Source organism: Rhinopithecus roxellana, chromosome 21, assembly GCF_007565055.1.
Source record: "Rhinopithecus roxellana isolate Shanxi Qingling chromosome 21, ASM756505v1, whole genome shotgun sequence".
NCBI classification, from domain to species: Eukaryota; Metazoa; Chordata; class Mammalia; order Primates; family Cercopithecidae; genus Rhinopithecus; species Rhinopithecus roxellana.
This window is the reverse complement of record NC_044569.1, coordinates 50,931,790-50,957,129: the sequence shown is the minus strand read 5'-3', so window position 1 is coordinate 50,957,129 and position 25,340 is coordinate 50,931,790. Positions and strand designations below refer to the sequence as shown.

The window sequence follows — 25,340 nt, the reverse complement described above, 5'->3', positions numbered from 1 at the left end:
CAGATTCGTGCAATCAACCTGGTGTCCCATGTAACACAGCAAAATGGTGTGTAACACAGCAAAATGGTGTCAAGTTTATGAAAGCATAACGAAATGGTAGCTGTAAAGCTAGCCTATATTGGAGTTGCCACCAGGTCCGTAGTCTCTGACACGTTTAATATCTGAGCCCTTTGCAATCTTTCTCGGTGAGGAGATGCTGGAGAAGCTCGGGCCTCTTTCTCTTCGCTGGTAATTTCAGTTCTCTCTAGATGAGAATAGCTTAAAGTCTCTAGATTCCAAAAGGTTATAGCACAAATTTTAAGAACAATGCAAAAAGGGGAAACATACCTGAAAAAATCACTTTGTCACTCTTAAAATTATTTTCTTTCCCTCCCAATGTCTGTTTTGTCACAGCAGAAAATAATTTACCACAAAGAAGTGGAGGGAAGACCAGAAGGTAAAGTGAATGGTAATTCATCTTAATCAACTTGGCTTGAGGAGCTTGTGGGATCCCTTTCCAGAAGCTTTGCCAGCACAGCTCCATGACTGTCTCCCAGCAATACTGACTGCAGTCACGTGACCTGGCCCAGCCCAGGACTTCTCTCATTATAGCTGCTCCAGATTTGGGCCAATGTCTGTCTACTCTCCTGGTTTTACTGTAAATAACAGCATCCCATGATGCTCTGTCTTTCCAGGCCATGTGATATGAAAAGTCTGAACCTCAGAGGTTAAAAGACCCAGGTTCAACTCCTGGCTCTGCTATTTACAAGCATGGAGCAAGTCTCAGACACATAGTGAGTTCCTGGCACACAGTGAGCACCCAAGAAATATTATTTTCCCTCTTTTCATCATTTAGTTAATTTCAAGCACTCCCAGATCAGATGTCCTCACCCGTCTGAAGATCAACAATGAGCCAGGAGGTACCTCACGCTTCTGCTTTCGCCAGTCCTGGCCCGCGGGAACCCATTCTTCTCTTGCTTTCCCCCCGCTGTCCACAGCTTATCTTGCATTCCTTTCTCCAGCTTCTCAAGTCCAAATCTCATCTGGGACTTGTAGCCTCTGATGGGAGCCCCTCTGTCTCTGGACCTTTCTGGGTACACACTTTCTCTCACAAGGCCCCCTACTCTTGTCAGTGTCCTTCCCATTCCTCTCTCCCCACTCCCACAGACCCCTCCTCTGTCAGGGCTGTTCAGAAATACCCAGGGGATCAAGGGTGCTGCTGCCAGCTGCCAGTGAGGGCCAGCTGTGGGGCATCACGACCTGTGGGCTGTTGCTATTACAGTAGAGCCTAAACCTCATGGGAAGACGCAGCCATCCAGGCAGTGAACAAAGTGTTTAAAATCTTAAAATGCTCTTGGAAAAAGAAAAGTTAGATTGTAATCACATGCAACTTATTAGGCCCTCAAGAGATATGGATTCTGTTATGCCCCCACTACATTCCCTGACCCTGCGACTCCAGTTCCCTTGTTCCGGCCTCAGAAGGAAGGGCCTAGGACACCTCACAGGGCTGGTGGGCACAGCTTACAAAAATGACCGTGGAGTCCACGCACGCTCCACGATCCGACCCATCATAATAATCGGCCTCGGGCTACCTTTACTTTGTGCTATTCTGTAGGAGGAGTTTTATTGCTTTGACAAAAGTGTTATTCTTTTATTTATAGTTTCCACAAAGCTAGTCAGACTCTGGTAATAAATGGTAACTGCTTATGCATAGAAATTGTGAGGAGCGTTTGTGGCCAGCTTCAGAAGGCTTTTGGATTCTGATTATCTTTCTGGAACCTTCTCAGCATTCTTCCCTGGCAAATGCTCTGTGAGTGAATGGTGTCAGAGTGCTTTCTTTGTTCCCTTTAGGGATGGAGCACAGTGGCACATTTGACAGCGTGGGGGCTCCTCAGCTCCTCTCTGAGTAGACATTTGTATGTGGCAAGCGTAAAGATTGAATAGCAAATGGTTAGAATCAGGAGGAATAACTAGGAAATTAATGAATGATGTTTCTGTGGACAATTTTATACTCAAATATAGTTACTGAAGTGAGACATGTCATGAGACTGGCTATTAGCAAATCAAAGTGTCTTTTTCTAATCTTGGAAAAGATTTATAATCCCCGCTTAAAGACTTGCTGATGAACCAAAGGAGAAAAGGTTATCTAACGTGATGGATGACAGAACTGGGATCCCAAAAGGTCTTGGCAATTCTGGAGATGGGTTCAAAGTAACAAGATGAAATTTAATAAAATAAGGTTTAAGCTGTAACAAGAGTTACAACAAATAGCTCCTCCATTATAAAATCAGAGAGCTGGAAATCTCAGTTTACCTAGTGGGCCAACAGTGAGACATGAGTGCTACTATGGTCCCAGCCCCATCAATAGAAATACAGTGTCCAAAAAGTAGGAGGTCACACTATTCTGGAAGGTGACCAGTTTGAGGAAGAATCTTGGAGCCAGGTAACTTTAGGAATGACTGGAGCAACTGGAAATGTTGAGTTTGAACAGAGGGTTGGTGGAGGGGGGCTCCTTAGAACATTGCAGGAACAGGCTTCAGTTCACCCTCCAAAGGGCGATTGGGCCTTTTCTGCCGAATGCCACAGGGTGCACCTAGGACTAATGGTTAAAGTCAAAGCAGAGTGAATTTGGTTCCATGTTCAGAGGAATTTGACAATCCTCAGAGCCGATTGAAAATGAATTGTATTGCTTTGTACATTAGTGCTCTTGTATTTTGGTCGTGTTAAAGCAGACCTTGGGGATCAGTTGCATCCAATGGGAAATCAAAGTGGGAAAATAGAGTCCCTGTTTCCTGCCAGCTCCACAAGGATGGTGAGGCAAGTTTAAATACAGACACACACACACACACAAATACATAAACACACACATACACTTCCACACACACATATAAATAACTTCTTTTAAGTCAACACTATTAATATAAGTTTGCATTTGTGAAATGCTTGGTTTTCATTTCATAGTTATTTCATTTTTGTGCCAGCAAAAGGGCGGAGAAAGACATTCTTATTCCTAGTTTAAAGATAGAAAAAGAACCCCCAAGAACTGTTAGTGTCCACCTCTCATGACGCTCTCCCCAGTGAGACCCACACTCACAGATGTGTCACCATGTGGACATTGGTGGTATTGTCGACATGGGTGGTCTTACTGGCTAAATAGCTGTGCATTTATATTAGACATGAACATTTATTATCCCCATAAAGAAAGGAAGTTGAAATAGCAGCTCTCTGAGATCATTCGGAACACGGAGAGACTTGCTTCTAATGAACCTTCTGCAAATACATCTCACATATAGCGACAAAAGGGCTAGGAGAACTAAGAAACAATGTCGGAGTTCATGTTCTGCCCCCAAAGCTAGTCCTGTCTCTCTCTGGTGGCATCTTCTCCAGAAACATATGGATATTCCAATACTGAATTTTATATCTAATTATGAGAATGTAGTGAAAAAAGTGATTTGATCTTTCTATGGTTATATAACATATATACAGTCATACTACATATATAACTATGTATACAGTAAATGAATATACTCTTGTGACCACAGTTACAGCCACCGGCAAGCTACCTTTGCCCCTTCTCAGTCAAATTCTCCCCATCTCCATCAGAGTTAGCTACTCTTCTGACTTCCAGCCCCATCAGTTTGTTTTGTCTGAAGTAAACAATTGTTGATGAAAATTTGTTTGGCAAATATGATTGGTCTGGGACAACACTGATGAGAGGAAGTTTGTTTTCCTTCCATAATCCCCTTTTGATGTTTATTACTCATAACATGCTGAGGTGTATTTTAAGTAGACAGGGTACATTCAGGGCACTGGATTAAAACCATGGGCCAATCCCTGAATTTCCTACTGTTTCTTAGTTTGAATGGGAGGACTCCTTTCTCTCACACACCTTTCTCCTGGTCTAATGCTGCTTTTAAGGAAGGTGGAAGGAACAACGGGAAAATACTTGTAAAGCAATGTGTTCTTAAAAACTAAAGCGGCCGGGCGCGGTGGCTCAAGCCTGTAATCCCAGCACTTTGGGAGGCCGAGACGGGCGGATCACGAGGTCAGGAGATCGAGACCTTCCTGGCTAACACAGTGAAACCCCGTCTCTACTAAAAAATACAAAAAATCGAGCCGGGCGAGGTGGCGGGCGCCTGTAGTCCCAGCTACTCGGGAGGCTGAGGCAGGAGAATGGCGTGAACCCGGGAGGCAGAGCTTGCAGTGAGCTGAGATCCGGCCACTGCACTTCAGCCCGGGCGACAGAGCGAGACTCCGTCTCAAAAAAAAAAAAAAAAAAACTAAAGCTATTTGCAGAAGGGCCGAAGCTATGTGGCGTGAAAGGGAAATGAAGAGGGTGAGTTGAGGGGCTCCAGGAAGGGATCTTAGAAGAACCCTGTGAGTAGCCTGGAAGGAGTTAGGGCCAGGATGAACCTGGTGGGTGGATCGCATAGGTGGAAGGGCTCTATAGTGGCCACCTGCATATCTTTCAATAGCTTTCTTAAATGTGCTATTCTTAAGAATAGTTGTTTAACTACCTCAAATTAAGTGGCAAGAATAATTTCTTCCAAGGTCTTTGTTCCCTCCCTTAGGGTGATGAACGACAGTTGCCAAAATCTTCCCAAGATTAATCAGCAGAGGCCCTGGTCCAAAACCACGGTGGGGAAGACAGGGGACACCAAATCTCTCAATAAGGAGCATCCTAATCAGGTCAGGATGGCTTGGCTTGACTTTGTGAATAGCACACTTGGCTGAAAAATAGCCCTATGAAAAAAGTCACATTTATTTATTTTTTGAGGACCTACGCTTTTAAAATTGCTGTGTGATCTAATTGAATTGTAGGTTTTCTTCCAGTACACTGGACTCAAACCATGGACAAATCCCTGGATTTCCTAATGTTTCTGAACAGGAACAGGAGGACTTTTTTCTCCTCCAAGTCTCCCCCCCTCTGGGTGCTGGGCAATGGGCCAGGGTGGGGCCAGGGCCCAGTCAGAGCAGGAGGGCCTGGTTGCTGTGGAGCTTGATCTTCCCATCTGAGGTAACTGTTACCTGAGGTAACTGAGCTAACCAAGATGGCAGGTCTTCTTGTCCCAGAGCACATTGCTGGGTTCCTAAGTGTAGGCCAGGCATAGCCTACACTACACTTCAGGTGTGGCTGGGTCTGAAGGTCTCCTACTAGACTTCTCCAAATCGCACATGGTCAGCCCTCACCTCAGACCTTCACCCTGGACTTTCTGGGGGCCAAGAAGGGCAGCAAGGAGAGAACCCAGCAAGTGAGTGAAGTAAATGGCTCCTGATTCACGAGACTCATGTCCAGAACCTTCTTAGGACAAAACATCCCAGGTTTCAAAGGAAAGAGGACCAATGGAAACTGAGAAAAGGAATTTAAAAAATTAATGTCAAATAATGGAAAGGAATAATCATAATACCCGATTGGTCAAAAGGATTCTCTCCCCCTCTCTACAGTTCTGGCCGCTACAGCCTGATTCAGGTGGAAGAGAGGTGAAGGTGGGGCAGGATAAGTCCCATGGGAGGCTGGTTGACTCTGCTGTATCTCCAAACTCAGTCACTCCTGGCCAAAAACACCCCTGATCACAGGAGAGAAGACAAGTCAGCAAAAGGGGATGGGTTGAGGCACAACTGTTTCCTCCATTTGGAAAAGCTGCTCGGGGCCCATGGCCTGGCATCTTCTCGGTCTTCCAGGGACAACTCCTTCCACATAGTGCAGGCAGACAGCTAACTCATCTTCCTGGTCTGCACAGAAGTGGCTAAACTACATGTGCACGTCGTATTTACAGAATTGCTCTCCAGCATTGGACTTTGCATGATGGAGTGGGCAGGTACAGCCAGCATCTCTCCATGGCTGCTCACAGCCAATGTGTCCTTGTCTCTCTTTCTTCAGGAGGTAGTTAATAACACTCGCCTGGAGAGTGCCAACTTCGGCCTAAATATATCAAGAATCAGTAAAGACAGTGGAGAGGAAAATGCCCACCCACAAAGAGTAAGTGAAACTCACAAACCTAACACTGAAAGGGGTAATTTCTTTTTCCTTTTAAACATGAAAACAAAAAAACATTATTTTTGTCAAACAGGAAAGTTAAGATGTGATTTTTGAAGGCTGGTTGTGAGGTAAATGGAGAAGAGGGTTAGAAAATGGGTTCTTCTTTGGAATTTCCTTTCTGAATGAATGGGCTGGCATGAACTGCCCCATCTCTAAGGAACTCAGTTTCTACATTTGTAAATTGAGGGGCCTGGAAGAGATTGTCTCTAGTGTTCCCATCAGCTTAAAAATTCTGTAATAACAATGACAAACATTGGCATGATCATCCTGCATCGTTCTTATCATTTTTTTATTTTAAGAGACAGGGCTTGCTCTGTCACCCAGGCTGGAGTGCAAAGGTGCAATCATGGCTTACTGCAGCCTAGAAGTCCTGGGCTCAAAGAATCCTCTTGCCTCAGCCTCCCAAGTAGCTAGTACTACAGGCATGCACCACAACATCCAGCTAATTTTAAAAATTCGTCTAGAGATGGGGTCTCACTATGTTACCCAGGCTGGTTTCAAACTTCTAGCCTCAAGCAATCCTCCTGTCTGGACGTCCCAAAGCGCTAGGACATCTGCATTATTTAGTGAGTTGGAAACACATACTCATTCTGCTCTGCCCTGTCAGTGGCATTTGATTAGTGGTGTCATCTTTCTCCTTGGAGGGATGGCTCCTGGTCTAAACGTAATTTCATGTGGACCATGAAACCTCAGTTGATATAGGGTTGATTTTGTCCTTGATAGATATTTCTACCTTTTTCATAATGAATCTCATGTCTGGATTTTAAATAATAACGTCTTAAGCAGAAAAGACCCAGATTGGGTGGATGTAGTCAAAAGGTATATTAAAACGTAATTTGGAAATGAACAGCACCATATTGCTCTTGGTCATACTCTCCAAGGTTGTAGTTCTTTAAGCTTCTTCTTTCTTTCTTCAGCCAAGTGCTCAAACCTCTGGAGTGCTGACTTAGTTCCGGCCAGCTCTTAGAAAAACTGAACTCTGTGTGTGTGAATTTGGAGGGGTGACTGGAGCATCTCCCTGAAAATGAAGGGCAGTGACCTCACTGGCCTGAACTGACTCTCTGTAAGGGCCTCACTTACATGGTAATTGCTGGAGATGATATCATGGGAATCAACGCCTCCCTTGGAAAAACATCTCCTTGTTCACTTTCACTGCTTCTGTTGTGTTTTCAGTCACCTTTGCCTAGCTATTTTGTGGCAACATTGAAATGAATGGATGTTTTTGATTGGGTCACAAGGAAGGGACCATTTAACCCAGCACTTAACCTTTGAAGTAGTCTGACTATAAATCCTCTTACCAGCAGAAATGTCCTCAGGGCACAATATAGATGGCTTTCTCCCTAGCATTTCATTTGTCCATAGGTTGCCTGAGGGTATATGGCCTGGGGCCAATCTCAGAAAACTCCAGGTCTGTCATTTCCATGTTAGTACCTGTGTTTGTCTGTTTTGCATTGCTATAAAGGAATAGCTGAGGCTGAGTAGTTTATAAAGAAGAGAGATTTATTTGACTCATAGTTCTATTCGGCACTGGGATCTGCTCAGCTTCTGGTGAGGCCTCAGGAAGCTTTTACTCATGGCGGAAGGCAAGGGGACCTGGCATGTCACATGGCAAGAGAGGGAACAAGAAGGGAGGGAGATGACCAGCTCTTTTAAACAACCAGGTCCCTCGTGAACTAATAGAGCGAGAACTCACTAGTTACAGTGGTTAGAGCACCAAGCCTTTCATGAGAGTTCCTCCCCAATGACCCAAACACCTCCCACCAGGCCCACCTGCAACACTGGGGATCACATTTCAATATGAGATTTGGAGGGGGCACACATCCTTACTGTATCAGAATCCAAGCTTTAGGACACTTTCCCTACAAATTTAGTAGGTATGTTGTTCTTGAGGGCATAAGCTTCAGAGTCAGCCTGTCTAGATTCAAAACCCGGCTCAGATGCTCCCCCACTGTGTAACTTTGGGCAAATTGTTTTATAATCTCTCCAAACCTCATTTCTCTCAGCTATAAGATGGAAATAATCACAGTGCCCACTGTAAGTCTCATGATGAAAGGAGAGACTTGGCGCAGTGCCTAGCACATAATAAACACTCCATAAATGTTAACTACTATTATTATTTTATTTTTTGGTGCATCCTTGCTTTTTCCTTCCTACCTCTAGGGGGGACAAGGTGATATTGGAAGGATCGTGGTTTGGGAGACAGATTGAGTTTAAATCCTGGCCTTAAGCCATTTATTAGCTGTGTGGCTCTGGGTAAATCACTTAACCTCTCTGGACTTACTCCCACATCTATGAAGCCAGGATGTCACTCCTGACTAACAGAAGTGTTGTAAGAATTAGAAATAGGCTGGGTATGCTGGCTCACACCTGTAATCCCAGCCCTTTGGGAGGCTAAGGTGGGAGGATAACTTGAGGTCAGGAGTTGGAAACCAGCCTGGGCAACATAACAGGACCCCATTTCTACAAAAAAAAAATAATAATAATAATTAAAAATTAGCCAAGAGTAGTGGCGCACACCTGTAGCCCCAGCTCTTCGGGAAGCTGAGGTGGGAGGATCCCTTGAGCCCAGAAGTTTAAGGCTGCAGTGAGCTCTGAGTATGCCACTGCATGGCGGAGTGAGATCCTATCTGTCTCTTAAAGGAAAAAAAAAAAAAAGGATTAGAAATAATCCTCACAGGATATGGAGAAAAGGGAACCCATACATTGTTGGTGGAAATTAAATTAATTCCACTTATACCCAATAAATTTATACAAATTATATACAAAAATAACAAAAAAGAAATAGTTCTCACAAAGAACCTTGCACACTTATTTTGTACAGCACTCTATTGAGTGGTGAACGTGTATCACAATCCATAGACAGGAACTCTTATTACTGTTGTGCCAATGAGTTGTTTCTGCGTGTGTAATATTTTAAAAGGATAAGACCATACAGGGGAAGTTAACACATAAGGAAGGAAGCAGATGTTCTGTGTCAGGAACTGAGAAATACTCATGAATTTTTATTCAAATCCACTTCATTCTGGAAAATGTACTCACAATTTTTTAAGGTGCTCCAACTTGAGGAAATCATCATGTTTAATACTAGTGCTGGTTCTTTTTAAAGCTTAACTTGAAGTTTGCCCTAATACCAGGGTATATAAATGTGTCTTGGTTTAATGAAACTGAGTTATTAAGAAGAGTCTTCTCTTATGTTCTAATGGCATAAACAACCTTTCCTCCCCTGCAGGGCCAAATCATTGACTTCCGAGGGCTGCTCACAGATGCCATCAAGGGAGCGACCAGTGAACTTGCCTTGAACACCTTCGACCATAATCCAGACCCCTCAGTAAGTGGCAAAGATGTGACATTCATCTCTCAAATTGCCAACATCCAGATGAACTCTGGAAATATAATTTTGAGTACAGTGAAACCTTGAGATCAAGTCAAAGGCTGTAGCCACCTGCCATCGTTTGTTTCACCGAGACCTGTGCGTGCCCGGGGTTTCTTCCTAAATTGTGAAGCAATATTGTGATGTGAGCCTTTCCACTCCTCTCATCAGGAACGACTGCTGAAACCTCTGAGTGCATTTATTGGCATGAACAGTGAGATGCGAGAATTGGCAGCGGTGGTGAGCCGGGTAAGATCTGATATTCAATTCACAAATTTACGGAGGCGGGCTGGGGCTTCTGGAGCTTTGTGGGTTGCTTATTTTATTAATAACAATAAATATGATCATTTATTTATAAGGTGCCCCCACTTGCGAAGGCACTCATATTGTTTAGAGGCACAATAATGCATGATAAATAAATTATAGAATCATAAAATTACAATATAAAAAGCCCACCATCTCATGATAGAGGCCAAGAAAACCGAGAGAGAAAAAGACTTAGGAATGAAGGGACAGGTGAAAGGTTTAATAGCAGAGCCAAGCGTCAAGGAAAGAAAGCCTCTTAAAGAAGAAAAAAGTATGTCTGCATCTGGTTTAAAAAGTCAGAGCCCAGAAATAGAGATGTCAGAAGTCTGATGATATCATCATTGAAAATCTCCATGAAAAACACAATTAGCAGGAAAGACTTTACCATCCAGACTACGGACTTTTCCAGCTTGCACTATGGAAGCAGAAGGCAGTGAAGAATAGGCTTTGGAATTAACCGACCTGCCTTTGATTTCTAGATCCTTCTCTTGCTAGCTGTGTGACACTGGGCAAGTTCCTAGAAAATAAAATAGACCCCTGAGTTACAGGATATTTTTCTCATTTCTAATGCTTCATATTTAATTCAAGACTGAAACCTAGGCAGGCTCAGAGGAGTGTATAAAATGATCCCCAAAATTCACAGCTCCTCTGAAAAGCTAAGGGCTCCTGAGCTGTCTCCGTTCAGCTCAGCAGTTGTTTCCTGTACGCCTCTTATGTGTCAGGTATGTGCTGCGGGCTGGAGACACAAAGGTGAATGAGTCAGAGCACAGTCGTTGCCCTCACGAGTTTCTCATCCCAGGGCAAGGTGCACTTTGAGAGCATGAAGGAGGGAGGGGTGGGGAAAGTGTTAGGAAAGAAGATAGGAAATCGCTAAGGGAAAAAGTGAAAGAGGGAGGCTAGGAGCTATTCTGGGCATAGGCAATCCATGAGAAATTGCAGGTGTGCACATTTCCCATGGGCCACCTAAGAAGCAGGGAGTGGTGGGGAACCGGTAGAGAGAGGCAGGGCTCCTGAGGAAGGGTGCGGTGAATAGTACCCAGGGCTGACAACATGCGTACGGAAGAGGGGACGTTAGAAAGGCATCCATCAGAGGATGGGATCATCCCATGTGCTTGTGGATGGCTTGTTCTATGACAGGGAGGCAAACGAATAGCAAAGCAAAGGAGGTGGGGAGACCATCTATGAGGTTTTTACCAGTGAGAGGGGATGAGGGACTGAGCCAGGCTGCAATAACCCCAAATTAATAGTCTCATTACCATTTTTGCAAAAGGGTAACATGACTCTGAGGATAGAACTATAGAGTGGAAGTGGCCTGAGATGATTCCATCTGGAATCCTTTCTATAGTAGCATGGGAGGTAGAAACCCTGCTCCTGCCTGAATGCTTACAGTGACAGAGAACTCACCACCTCATGAGGTAGTCCTGCTGAATTCTGACTGATAACTTTGGATTGATATGAGGAGAAACTGTCAGTTGGGAAATTAAACATTACCTTGTGGAACTCAACTCTAGAAGAGGGGAAGAAATACTGCTGTTATCTGTGGATGCCTTGAATACCTAGGTAAATGAATTTTCCTTGTGTCCCAAGATTTCCCTAAGAAAGGACAGTAATAAGAATGTGAATGGCTGGTGGGTCTGCATGTAGATCCAGGCTCTAAAGACAGAGTAAGGAAGACTGAGTCCTTTCACTATCATTCCATCCAATAATGGATTATATATATCATGCATGACCAAAGCACTTGTATAAATACTTTCTCTAGACAAGGTGCAGTAGCTGGCACCTATAATCCTAGCACTTTGGGAGACTGAGGCGGGTAGATCACTTGAGGTCAGGAGTTTGAGACCAGCCTGGCCAACATGGTAAAAACCCATCTCTACTGAAAATACAGAACATTAGCTGGGCATGGTGGCACATGCTGGTAGTCCTAGCTACCTGGGAGGCTGAGGCATCAGAATTGCTTGAACCTGGGAGGCAGAGGTTGCTGCACTGTAGCCTGGATGACAGAGTGAGAATCCATCTCAGAAAAAACAAACAAACAAACAAACAAACAAACAAACAGGAAATTTCTCTAATAAAAGTGAAAGTTGGCTGGGTGCTCACACCTGGGTGAGCACACCTGTAATCTCCTGTAACACTTTGGGAGGCTGAGGCAGAAGGATCACTAGTCCTTGCCCTCAAGAGTTTCTCATCCCAGGGGCAAGGTGCACTTTGAGAGCATGAAGGAGGGAGGGATGGGGAAAGTGTTAGGAAAGAAGATAGGAGATCGCTAAGGGAAAAAGTGGAAGTTTGGATTATCTCCATAATCCAAACATAAAGTGGAATGACATTATTGGACTTGATGCAGCCAAGCAGTTAGTCAAAGAAGCTGTTGTGTTGAGGCTGAGGTGCGAGGATTACTCGAGCCCAGTAGGTTGAGGCTGCAGTGAGTGGTGATCATGCCACTGCCCTCCAGCCTGGGCTACAGAACGAGACCCTGTTTGAAGAAAACTTAAAAATAAAAATGAACTTCCTATAGTGGAGGGAACTGGATGGGTGGGGAGCCGGAGTAGGCACAAACATCTCACCAGCATTTAAAAAATGTATTTGTATTTTTGGACCATGTGCACATATTACTTATTAAAAATTATATAAATATAAGAATAGATTCAGATTTTTTCTGTAGTCACTCAGAATGACTTTGGAAAGAAGGTTTTTCGGGCTTTTCTTGATGAAACACTCTAGATATTCAGTTTGCCTGAAACAGCTCCTACTGAGAAAGGCCCCTTAGTGACTGCTCCGAGGCGTCTGGTGAAATTGAAGTTTGGAAACTGTAAATTAGTTATCAGTAAAAGCCACCTTAATTGATTACCCTAGATGGTTGCTACAGGGCTCTACTATAAGAGGGGAAAAACTGCAGTTTCACCCAGTTGTTGGCTTCCTTGAATTTTGTAGAAGCAATTGCTCCTACTGGAAGTAGGGAATGATCACTAGGGAAAAAAGAGAAATTGGTTTCAGAGGAGCATTATCTCTTTTATGCAATAAATTAAGAAAGTGTTTGCGAGATCAAGGAACAAGAACAAGGCCAGGCACTGGCTAGGAACTATGTTGCACAGTAAAACCTAATGTAAGTTGAAGGCATATTCTGTAGCTTCTTTAATTATGATTATAAATCGGTATGGTTTGCTATTGACAGAAAACAGGTAGAGTCCATTGTTAGGATATTTTTTTTTCTCCCTGAAAAGTACCATACTGTGTTATCAATGTCTTCTTCAGGGAAAATCATTGAATATTTTCATGGCATGCCTTTGGTGAACTAACCCAAAATTACAATGTATATATGTGTGTGTGTGCGTGTGTGTGTGTATAAAATATGAAGAGCTTTTATCACCAGCACTTTATATCCTATTGTAAGTCAAGTATTCTGCTGCTCCCAAGTTTATTACAGCTGTAGAGGACAACATCAGTTTTAACAAAATGATCAAATGTGCATTGCAGGACATTTATCTCCATAATCCAAACATAAAGTGGAATGACATTATTGGACTTGATGCAGCCAAGCAGTTAGTCAAAGAAGCTGTTGTGTATCCTATAAGGGTAAGGACGGGAAACCTCTTGGGGGTTATTTCTGTTCACTATCCATTGGACAAGCTGTATGTCACACACCTATCAGAAAGGGAAGGGCAGGATGATTTTCTGTCCACACGTTAACTTTTTGTTTGTGTCACAACACTTTCTCAACCCTGGAGCACCAAAGCCTGGTCCATTCTAGATCATTTAAAATCATGTTACATATTAGTTCAAGACAGGTGTCTGAGCTAAGTGAAACTTTAAGATCTAAGACTATAGTATACATAATTTGTCAGATTGATTCAAATTAGCCTGCTCCCTTAAAAATATTCTTATTGTTGTAGAAATACCTCTGGTAGGGGAGAATCTCTCACTTTGTTTCCACAGATCCTTCCTTTACACTCCCCCCCTCCACCTACCCTCCCCAGGATCATCTGGGGCTTTGCTTCTGGGTGGTTGTAAAGACTGAACAGCCCCTTCCAGGGCAGTGACGAGCAAAGCCAGCCTGTTGTGCTCATTACTTATTACTGACAAATCTCTGTGCAGGTTACAAACTGGGTAGAAAAATAGAAAAACAATACTCTCCATGTTTGATTTACAAATGGGGTGATGAAGAGCTAAGTGAAAACTTAGCTTTTGTTGTATAACAGACCACCCCACAACTTAGTGCCTTAAGACAACAATTTATTTGTTTGTAATTCTGTGGGTAGGCAGTTGGAGCTGGGCTCAGCTGGGCTGGCTCATCTCTTTTCCATGTGGTATTCTTGACTGGGCTCAATCACAGGTCTGAGCCATCAGTCAGAGTAGCAGAAAAGATGGAGAGACTGAAAAGGCTGGGACAAGCACTACAGCCAAGGTATCTCTCCATGTGACCTCTCATCCTCTAGCAGGAAAGCCCAGTCCTGTTCACATGGTGGCAATGGGTTCCCAGAAACAGGCAGGAAAGGGAAAGTTCTAATTCACAAGCATCTTTCATGCCTCGTATATTTTTTTCTAGTCTTATATTTTCAAATCTCTTAACATTTGCTAATGTCCCACTGGCCAAAGTCAAAAGACCAGGCCCAGATTCAAATGTTGGAGAAATAGGCTCCACTCCTTGATGAAAGGAGCTACAAATAATTTATGGCCATTTTCTGTAATTTCCTGCTGTCAGGATTATGAATTTATTTTATTGAATAACCTATTTAGTCTTACCACTGAGCCCATGTGGCCCCTGATTTTTGGATGCTTTCCTCTAAGGAGACAAAAATCAATACATTTGGATTCTCTTTTCCCCCTCTTTCTTTCTGTGTTCAGACTTAGGAGTAAGAAATACACTGGTGTTTAGAATTAATAGAAGTTTACTCACCTTTTCCTCTAAGTGGAACTATAGCATAAAACTTTTAAAAAGGATAGAACATCTCATTGAAATTCCCTGGATTTGTTCTCTTCATGGCATTACAAGCTCCAAATGTGTTGAGATTTGACGTCAGGATTAGCAAGAAACTAATAGCTAGTTGTAATTTTACTAATATTCCTTGCCACACCCCTCTCCCCCATTCTTTACCAACCCTTGCCACTAACCTTCCCCAGATTGTTTGAATTTGAACTAATAGGCACAAGACTTCCTTGAAGGCTACGCATGTCTTGTTCAGAGTTGGTGTCTTAATGCGTTTGCCCCTGAATATTCCCAACTTCCAAAACAGGTTTCACCATAGCTCTGTACTTTATTCGAATAAACCTTTACTAATTGGTTCTAGTATGTATTTTAAAGTTCATACCTGCTTGACAACATTCAAAAGATTGCCAAATGCTCTCCATATAGAAGTTTGGGGAAAATGATGTTATGCATGTAAGAAATAACTGTTTAACAGAGAGGAAGAGTACCTACATATACCTTTCCTTTCCTTAAAAAATTGCTCTTTTAAAAAGTCACAAAAATTAAGTCAGGCATTCTAATCGAGCGTGAAAATAAAATTGGGATGAATAAGATCTGTTTATTTAGGTCAGAAGCAGACGACCTTAAGCAAAAAAAGGAGACCTGAATCTTAGAGCTGTGCTGCTTTCACTCCAGCTTTCCTGGCTTGTCTGTGCTGAGAGTATGCAGGCTGATGTGTCAGCACCAAACCTCATCCTTGTTCCTTGTTTCCATAGTATCCACAGCTATTTACAGGAATTCTTTCCCCCTGGAAAGGACTACTGCTGTACGGCCCTCCAGGTAAACACAGCGTCCTATTTTGATGTTGGTGTTAAGTGTGTGTGCAGAGGATGAGTTGTCCCTTCTGTCCTCACTTCAGGACCGGGGCACATGAGAGCTGAGCAGTCACTTCCTTCCTTATGTGTGAAACTGACTTCTGTCTATAAGCAGTGGGATGATGGAGTTGAAATGCCTGCTCATCTTTTACATGTCTCTCTTTAGGTACAGGAAAGACTTTACTGGCCAAAGCTGTGGCCACTGAATGTAAAACAACCTTCTTTAACATTTCTGCATCCACCATTGTCAGCAAATGGAGAGGGGATTCAGAAAAACTCATTCGGGTAGGAATTCTTAATTTTGTTTTTAAAAATAAGTTCTAGTGTAATACGGTGGTACAAAATGATGTCAGAGCTTCTTTGCTTTTAGGTGATTTTATGTTAGATTCAATCCTGGATCTTGATTACCAGTAGCTTGGGAAATGGATTGACTATTATGTGTGGAAGTTAATTGTGCCCCCATCAGCAAAACATGATCTCCCTTCCTTTGGGAATTTGATCAACAGCTCTTTTTTGATTCATGCAATTTAGGCATGAAAGCTGGGGGGAAAAAAATCTCTGACGTGGCATATTTTTTCTTCATTCAAGAAACATTTATTATTCAACATGTACACTATATTTGGTTAACATTTATTGAGAGGCTACTACTGTATGTTAGTCCCTATGCTAGATACTCTAAGAAAGAATCAAGAAACTTTAAACTTAATTATTCTTTCAGATGTTCTGAGCACCTTTGCTTCCATAGTGCCCATAGCCTGTATGATTTTTTGCTTTCTTTTTTTTTTTTTTTTTCAGACGAAGTCTCGCTCTTGTCCCCCAGGCTGGAGTGCAATGGCACCATCTCGGCTCACTGCAACCTCTGCCTTCCGGGTTCAAGCGATTCTCCTGCCTCAGCCTCCCAAGTAGCTGGGATTACAGGTGCCTGCCACCATGCCCAGCTAATTTTTTTTTTTTTGTATTTTTAGTAGAGACAGGGTTTCACCATGTTGGCCAGACTGGTCTCGAACTCCTGACCTCAGGTGATCCGCCCGCCTCAGCATCCCAAAGTGCTGGGATTACAGGCGTGAGCCACTGCGCCCAGCGATTTTTTGCTTTCTTTCAGAGGTTGTTTCCATCTTTACAATATCACATTTATAGTTGATGTTATATTTTATATTATAAAATTGTACTGAATCTTCCAGTGACATTAAGAGCACTTCCATTTATGGTTTAGGTCCTAGTGTAAGAAAGGTCCTTCTTTGAAAACCTGTTAAACTATCACACTCTGTAGAATGGCAGATATGTACTCAATATAAGTGAATATAAAATATTACATATTTTCTGAAAAGTGATTAACAAGTTATGCTTAAATTACATTCCCTTAGATGACTCTTTCAAAATATGATGGCCTATTTGGAAATCATAATAGAATATGTTTAAAGGATTGACTTACCTAAAATAACCTATTATCTATTACGTTGATATCATTTTCAAGTTGCTGCAAATATGTAAGCTTATATAAATTCTTGTTACCCATTCAAGATGGTAATTTGTGGAAACCTACGTTGATATCTTCTATTTCTTTGTTCTTCATCTTGCGTATAACTCAGTGCCAGTTCCGAAGTGGGGCTTGAATTTAGCTACACTTACAGTTATGGCTCCATGTGACTTTAGTTAGCTGGAGGTGCAGTTACGGTTGGCCCTTGGACAACAGTTGGCCCTTCACCTGCATGGGTCTAATTATGTGGGGAAATTTTTCAGCAAAATACGTATTCACAGGATGCAAAACCCACGTATATGTGGGTTTCCCAGGATAAACTGTGGGACTCCCCAGTAGCTGAGACTATAGGCATACACCATCAAGCCCAGCTAATTTCTGTATTTTTTGTAGAAACCAGGTTTCACCATCTTGCCCAGGCTCCTCTTGAACTCTTGGGCTCAAGCAATCCTCCTGCCTCGGGCTCCCAAAATGCTGGGATTACAGGCATGAGCCACCATGCCTAGCTTCTCCCTGCCTTTCTAAATACAAGTAGGAACATACTATATGTTCCCTTTTGTACCTGGCTGTTCCCCCAACTTAATAGGCACAGATTTTGGTACAGGGAATGGTGTCGGGAGGAACAGGGAGAGGATCTGCAACCAATCTCTTCCATATGCCTAGAGATGACTGTAGCTGAAATTCATCTAACTAGAATTCTTATCACCCTGAAGTCTTTTTTTTTTTTTTAACATGTCATTTCTATATGCTGAATAACAACAAACTGTTAAAAGATACCACTCAGAATTAGTTTAGGTTCATCTCCTGTCATGAAAAGTGGTGTTTAGAACCACGAGCACAAGACACTGCAAGGTGCACAAAGGAGGATGACATACTCAGGACAGGACTTACCTAGGCAGAAGAAGAAACTCAAAAAGTTTATAGTATTCGTAAAAAAGACTGAAGTTACATGAATTTTCTGGTTTAATGTCGAATAACCAGAAAAGTCAATTAACAAGAATTCTCCATCCTGTGTGAGCATTGTATTCACTTAAAGTTTTCCTCTGGTTCAGTATTATTTTGTCAGGATTCTAAGAGTGAAGAAAAATCCCAGTGGAGTGGGAGCAAAAAAAATAAATTAAAAAAAAAGGAGTGAGGAAACAATTCCTCTCCCAATTCCTTCCTTCCTGCCTTTCTCTCTCTCTCTCTCTCTTTTCTTTCTTTCTCTTTCTTTCTTTCTCTCTCTCTCTCTTTTTCTTTCTTTCTCTCTTTCTCTCTCTCTCCCTATCTTTCTTTCTTTCTTTCTTTCTAGTCTTGCTTAGTCGCTCAGACTGGAGTGCAGTGGTGCATTCTCGGCTCACTGCAACCTCCATCTCCTGGGTTCAAGCGATTCTCCTACCTCAGCCTCCTGAGTAGCTGGGACTACAGGCGCCCCCACCACACCTGGCTTTTTTGTATTTTTAGTAGAGACAGGGTTTCACCATATTAGCCAGGCTGGTCTCAAACTCCTGACCTTGTGATCTGCCCACCTCGGCCTCCCAAAGTGCTGGGATTACAGGCGTGACCACCACGCTTGGCCTCTTCCTTTCTTTTACTATGTATTTTAAAAGTAACTAGCCTTAAAAAAAAAAAAAAAGAGTATAAGAGGATATACAGACTCCTGAGCCCTCTCCCCAGAGGCAACTACTATTAACAGTTGCTGGAGCAGCCCTGCAGAACATTTATCTATTATCTACATTAACATCAACAACTGTTTCTTTTGGGTGTTCTGTTTTGTTTTGAGGCAGGGTCTTGCTCTGTCACCCAGGCACCAAAGCCAAAGTGCAGTGACATTATCAGAGCTGACTGCAGCCTCGACCTCCTGGGCTCAAGTAATCTTCCCACCTCAGCCTCCCCAGTAGCTGAGACTATAGGTGCACACCACCAAGTCCAGCTAATTTTTGTATTTTTTGTAGAAACCAGGTTTCACCATCTTGCCCAGGCTCCTCTTGAACTCTTGGGCTCAAGCAATCCTCCCACCTCGGGCTCCCAAAATGCTGGGATTACAGGCATAAGCCACCATGCCTAGCTTCTCCCTGCCTTTCTAAATACAAGTAGGAACATACTCTATATTTCCTTTTGTACCTGGTTTTTCCCCAACTTAATATATATATAACTTGGATATTGTTCCACACTATTATAGATAAAGCATGTTTTTTTATGTCTATATGGTAGTTTGTTGCATAAATGTACCAAAACGTATTTAAACAGTCTTTTCTTGATGGGCCTTTAGGTTGTTTCTAGTCTCTTGCTGTTGTGAACAAAGCTAGAGTGGGCAGTCTTATATGTACACATGTTTTTGCCTATATAGTGTAGGACAATTTCTATGAAGTAGAATCGCCAAGTCAAAGGGAACAGACATCACCGACTGCCAGATTGCTTTTGCCAAGAGGGTTGTACCCGCTTAGAGTCCCATCAATGCTTCCTGAGTGCATTTGCTTCTCCACACCCTGACCAACACACCAATATCTTTTACAAAATAAACATTTGTCAATCTAATAGTAAAAAGTAATAGTGTATTTCAGTGATTAAACGTGCATTTCAATATTTCAGTGCTTGAATGTGTATTTCTTTGATTCTGAATGAACTTGATCAACTTTTGAAAGTTTTAGAAAATATTTATATCTTTTTGTGACATGCATTTTTATTTTGGATATTTTAAAAAATAATGCAAGAAGAAACAGATAACCTAGTCATCTCATTTCCTTTCAGAAATTACATCATTTTCTCTTTATTTTTCGAGCTTTTGGGAAGATCCTCAGCTGGACAATCTTGGTCATGCTGTCAGGCTCCTTACTGTGAAGCTTTCAAAGAAAGCAAACCGTTCAGGACCTTCCCCTAAAGCAGAGAAGCTTTTTCTACCATTTGTTTCTCTTTCTATTCCAATTAAAGAGTTATTTATAGGGAACCATTGGGTTATGTTCCTCCCTCCCCTACTAATGTTCGTGCCTTTTAGGAGCTGATCGCTACTGAATAGTTGAGTGGTCTCTTTAGCAAATGCATACATCTGTTGATGCTTACATCTTTCAATGCACCGCCCCCCAGTTGTGTGATTTAACTTCCTCCAGGTTCCTCTGAAAATTTTAGACTAATGCTTCCAGAGACACTTACCCATGATTCTGTATATTCCCTGCAAGTGGAATGAGCAATGCAGTGGGCAGTATGAATGCCTAGATTCCAGGCGTGGTTCTCCTTCCAACTGGGTGTGTGGTCTAGCAGAGGCTCTTGGTCTCTTCTGCCTTTAGTGAGCACCTTAAAAACATGTATGGGTTTTATATTCTAATATTTCATTTCTCATTGGGTAGATTGCCACTGTTGTAGGCACCCTTAATATCAGGTATATTTGGGCTTCTTTGTGTGTGTGTGACAAGGACAGAAAGTTATTTGCCCTGAATTAGTGGTCTCCATTGTATCTGGAAGGCATTGTGATGAATGCCCCGGCATTGCCATTGTTCTCTCAGTTCATTAAACTCAGTCAATTGTTCTAATAAAACAGGATTCTGTAAAAGGGAGATGCTGGTGCATGCGCTTGAATGTACCCATGAGCAGTGGGGAAGGTGAGGTATTTCCCGTTCGGTGACAGGGAGACCTGTAAGGGATGAGCTGCTGCTGCTCGTGAAAACTACAACCTGACTTTTTCAGAAACCTTTCCCTCTGAGTCTGTGATGGTTTGCTAGTGCTAAGTGACATGGAGAATAAATCCCCCATGCCTATTAAATAATTTCTATTATTTTCTAAATCTCCACTGTTTTTTCCCATCAACCGGTGAAGGATTGTATATGATGCTCAAGAGATCAGTTTCAGGGTTAAAAAAAAAGGCTTAGGTTGTTATATTCTATTCATCACCACCACATCTCCCTTTAGAGCTCTTTATTTTGTTTTTATATGTCTGTTCTTTTGCTGGTTGCTTTCCTGTTCTTGTTCGGTCTATAATATTTTATTTTATTCTCAAATAGAACATCGTATTCAGTCGAGAATTGCCTTCTAGTACCTGAGCCTACCAAACAGCCTTGTTGAGGTAGTGTGGGAAGGCTATGGAGTAATTTGGGGAACACGAAGGGACTAAATTTGTCAGCCTTGTTACCCATGACAGGAACCCAATCCTTGAAATATTTTCTTCTGAGAATAACCTCCCATTGTTCCCAAAGATTAAGGGAAGAATTATCAAATGATTATACATGTTCCAAGGCTCTTGTGTCCACATGGAACATACTATTAGCAGGGTGTTTCAGGGGTTAACTAGCTGACTGCAAGCTTGGGAACCAAATTTCATCTGAAGCTCTCATATTTATGATTAGTAACCCTGGAGTAACCACCTACCCTCTGCCTCTAATTTTATCAAGTTATAAATGGAAATAATTGGACCATCCAACCCCATGGGGTGGAGGTAGGGAGAAATAATTGTAATGATTATAAAGTTATTGTGAAATAACAGAGTGCAGCATAAATGCTTATTATTACAGTCATTCTAAGTTTTTACTCTCTGGGAGCATCTGAGGACTTTAAGTCTATGAGCTTGAACACTTGCTTGCTTTCCCCCCACCCAGGTGTTATTTGAACTTGCCCGCTACCACGCCCCATCCACGATCTTCCTGGACGAGCTGGAGTCGGTGATGAGTCAGAGAGGCACAGCTCCTGGGTAACAGACAGGGTTGGGGTTTTTGTTGTTATTGTTGTTGCTTTTTTTTTTGTCATCGCTTCTCCCCTCTTGTAAGTGTGTTTGATGGTCAGAAGCCCATCGACATTTACTAGCAGAATAAGCCTATTAATAAGCCCACAAATTTTCTGCAGACACATGGAAAGGTCTTTAAATTAGATCCTGTTAACTGAATAGCTGATTTAAGTAGTTTTTATAACCGGAGGAAATGCCATCCTCCCTTCCCCCGTGCCCCACAGAGTGGTTTTCAGGCCTGAAGATCCTCTAGCCCCAGGATCCCAGGCTGCCATATCAGTCCTGCTGGCTGAAAATAGCCACTGTGATGGCCTCCTCTGGAGCCAGAGGGGCCGCCCCTGGGGAATGAGGCTTGCCCACTCAGCCACTGTGCAGGGCCACGTCTGTACTTCACTCCCGAGAGGCAGTCCTCGACTGTGTGTGAAGCCTGGGAAAACACCACTTCTCTGTGTCATCAGGTTATGGCTCAGCAGGGCTGACTTTAAATATGTCACATATATTATCTCTAAAGATTGTCACCGAATGTCCTCAGCAGGAAGGAACACTTCTCGGACTGTAATAAGCCTTCTGTTTGTGCTTCCAAAAGCCTGAGTAGTGTTGTGCTTTTTGTTTATTCGTTTTTAAGATCAGCTTTCTGTCTTGATCAGAGGTATTTTCCACTGAAGCTTTTTACTAAATCTGGCACCCCTGGCTTGAAAAAACAGATCTCTGGGAAATCTCAACACAGCTGCATTTATTAATGACCTTTAATGGTCTATCATCAAGGCAGAAGTAATAGTAATAAAACACAATTAATTAGCTTGTTGGAAGTATAAGTAGAATATAATTTATGAAATTTTACTCATTGGAAGCCATTTACCCGGCAGGGAAAAGCAACCATAAAGATGTACCCAAGTAATCTACGGGATTCATGTAATTGATTGCAACAGGACATTTTCCATGGCTTAACTGGAGCTGGTGCTTGTCAGCCCTAGGCTGGAGCACTCTGCTTTCTATACTAGGCCTGACAGGAGCAGGCAACTGCACAGGCACCCAGATGGGAATGCACCAGCCGACCCTCATAGTCACTCTGCAAAGACCAGGTCTCCCTATGCACTTGTTGTTACACGTGCTTTGTTGATCTCTATCCCCAGTTTCCCACAGCCTTCATCGGGCTAATGTGAAAACTCTTCATCTGTGTGTGCTCCAGGTTCTGCCCCGAATTTCCATTTCCTTGTCTGGGATCAAAGACTCTAAAATTAGAGTCTTCAAAGGGTCAGGAAATAAGGATGGGTGCTCTGAAGACTTCTTTGATCGTATTATGTTAAAGGAATTATAGTTATGGGCGAATGATAAACATATAGCAAATATATGGGCAAATGCTAATTATATATATATTCTGCTTATAATATACAATAAACTATATATATACACACACACATATATATATATACTGAGAGAGGGTCTTCTCTCTTAGGAAAAGGTAGTTGAGTATTAAGGGGCATAGATACTAAAAAAACTTATACCTAGCCAGGCAGGGGTCTTGCGCCTAAGGTCCCAGCTACTCAGGAGGCTGAGGGTGTGAAAGTACTTTCCTGTGTGCCATGTAAGTGAAAGGGATTAGCCTCAATTATGTCATTTTTAAAGAGGTAAATAATGCTGCAGGTAGACACAATTGGGCTGCATTTAATCTACCAATGGGACTATGGACCCTTCAGTTATTTTCTCCAGCTCACTGCTTGCCTTTGGTTTTCTTTCAAATACCATCATTATATTCATTTACTTGCTTTCTATCATGCTCTATGTGAAAATAATAGCAAATTGCTCATTTTCTCTAATTCTAGTATGAATGGCTCCACTGGCCATCAGAACAGAAACTGTTCTACAGTCACAGGGACATTGCTGTGAATGCTGCTTTTGTCATGAGGGTGAAGGCTCTGACATGGGAGAATCATGTCTTCTCTCTCTGTAGGGGAGAACATGAAGGAAGCTTGCGGATGAAGACAGAGTTACTGGTGCAGATGGATGGGCTGGCACGCTCAGAAGATCTTGTGTTTGTCTTAGCAGCTTCTAACCTGCCGTGGTAAGAGACCAAGAGAGTACATTCTGAATACATTTTCAGGAGTCACTAAGTACAAATAAAAATTTTATATTGACCACTCCAGGCAAAGCCGTGTTGTTTGGCTGCAGCCCTGGAAGATTAATGTGAAGGCTTTAGTGTTCAGGTCCCCAATCCTTGCTGTCTGTACCATGAAAGATCTGCCTTAACAGAGGGAACACAGGCCAGGGCAACCACTAACAATATTTAAAATGGACATTTCGAGATTAAAGTCAAATTACATAGTATGTTTAAATTAAGTAGGACTTTGGCATAGAACTACAAAATGCTTAAAATCTCCAAGACTCAAATAATATGTTTGAATTTTACAATATTAAAATTAAGCTTTTTTAAGTTAGGAGGAAAAATCTTCTCTTTAATGCTGCACAGTAAATAGAAAGGTAAATAATCGCTAGTGGAAAACATAATCTATTCTCAGAGTCTTATTTAAACCATGTCCCAGAGTGGTTTAAGAACAATTCTAGATGTGGAATTGGGAAATAAGAGATGTTGATTAGGGAAAAACAATAGCTACTTGGAGAATATATTTAAAAAATAACTATAAGCCCTTTATAGTTCTGAGAATGTTTTCACATACATTATTTCTTTCAAACTTCAGGCGAAGCAGGAGATAGATAAAGGGAATGCTGTTCTTCCCATTCTCAGAGGGGCACCAATGTCAAGAGAGGGCAATCCACCAACATCAACAACTCTTGTAGCCCAGCTGGGACTTGTGACCTCATGCCCCTCACACCCATCTCTTGCTCTACATTCAAAGATGAAAAGAGAAACTCTTCTGTAGTGCATACTAATTATCTGGGACTCCCAAACCAGAAGTCATTGAAAAAAAAAATCATAACATTCATTTGTAATCTGTTATTTTAAATATACTCATAATTTAAACCTGGCTCCACCTCCCCTTGAATCTAGAATACTTTCTCTACTTGCTCAGGTGATCAGCATTTTACAACTTAAAGATATAGGAGCTATATACAATAATGTCAAAGTGGAGTCCAAAGAGAGAACCGTCATTGAAATGTGATCATGGAAACTTTTAGGGAAGGAATCTTCTTTTCTTCATTGGTTTAAAACAAGGTTGATCATACCCACTGGGGGTGAATATTAGAGTCAGCGGGGGAGGGAGAAAAACTGTAAGTCTTTAGGCATGAATGTGAGAAGGTCTGTGCCCTGGGGAGACCTACATATTTTCTGGAAGAATAGAGGACCTTCTACCCCCAGTGAATACCTAGGAATTTGTTGAGAAAGTTATTGTGCTGCTTCAATTTTCCTAAACCCAAATAAAATGCTTCACAGAGGTCAAAAAACCAGAAACAAAGCAAAAAACAAATAAAAACTGAATAAACTTAGAAGGGCTTTTCCAAAAATTTGCTTCTCAATGTGTCAGTTGGCAAATACACATGTGCTTTTGAGCTTATGTTCCTTATATCATCGATTGCATCATTACAATGTGCCTTAAAACCAGTATGTTCTAACTCATATATCCTGAGCATTGTTAGGATTTAAAAAAATGTTTTATTATAAAAAATTCCAAAAAACACCAAGGAAAGGAAAAAAACAGAATGAACCCACCATCTCCCCATTTTAATAACTAACACCATCTTG

General features: G+C 42.0%; 1 protein-coding gene across 5 annotated transcripts in view; it reads left to right on the top strand.

The window, feature by feature from the left end:
• KATNAL2 (katanin catalytic subunit A1 like 2) overlaps nucleotides 1–25,340 on the top strand; it is a 59,300-nt gene that overhangs the window by 10,266 nt on the left and 23,694 nt on the right. For 2 of the 5 annotated variants that reach the window (XM_010353542.2, XM_030925934.1), the window contains exons 3-12: nucleotides 394–436; nucleotides 4,551–4,668; nucleotides 5,861–5,959; nucleotides 9,249–9,347; nucleotides 9,561–9,638; nucleotides 13,170–13,268; nucleotides 15,375–15,438; nucleotides 15,640–15,758; nucleotides 21,516–21,607; nucleotides 23,592–23,702. In XM_010353542.2, the coding sequence (XP_010351844.1) occupies nucleotides 394–436; nucleotides 4,551–4,668; nucleotides 5,861–5,959; nucleotides 9,249–9,347; nucleotides 9,561–9,638; nucleotides 13,170–13,268; nucleotides 15,375–15,438; nucleotides 15,640–15,758; nucleotides 21,516–21,607; nucleotides 23,592–23,702 (922 nt within the window). The remainder of the gene's footprint in view (nucleotides 1–393; nucleotides 437–4,550; nucleotides 4,669–5,860; nucleotides 5,960–9,248; nucleotides 9,348–9,560; nucleotides 9,639–13,169; nucleotides 13,269–15,374; nucleotides 15,439–15,639; nucleotides 15,759–21,515; nucleotides 21,608–23,591; nucleotides 23,703–25,340) is intronic. The other 3 variants (XM_030925933.1, XR_004055682.1, XM_030925935.1) reach the window with 3 other exon arrangements.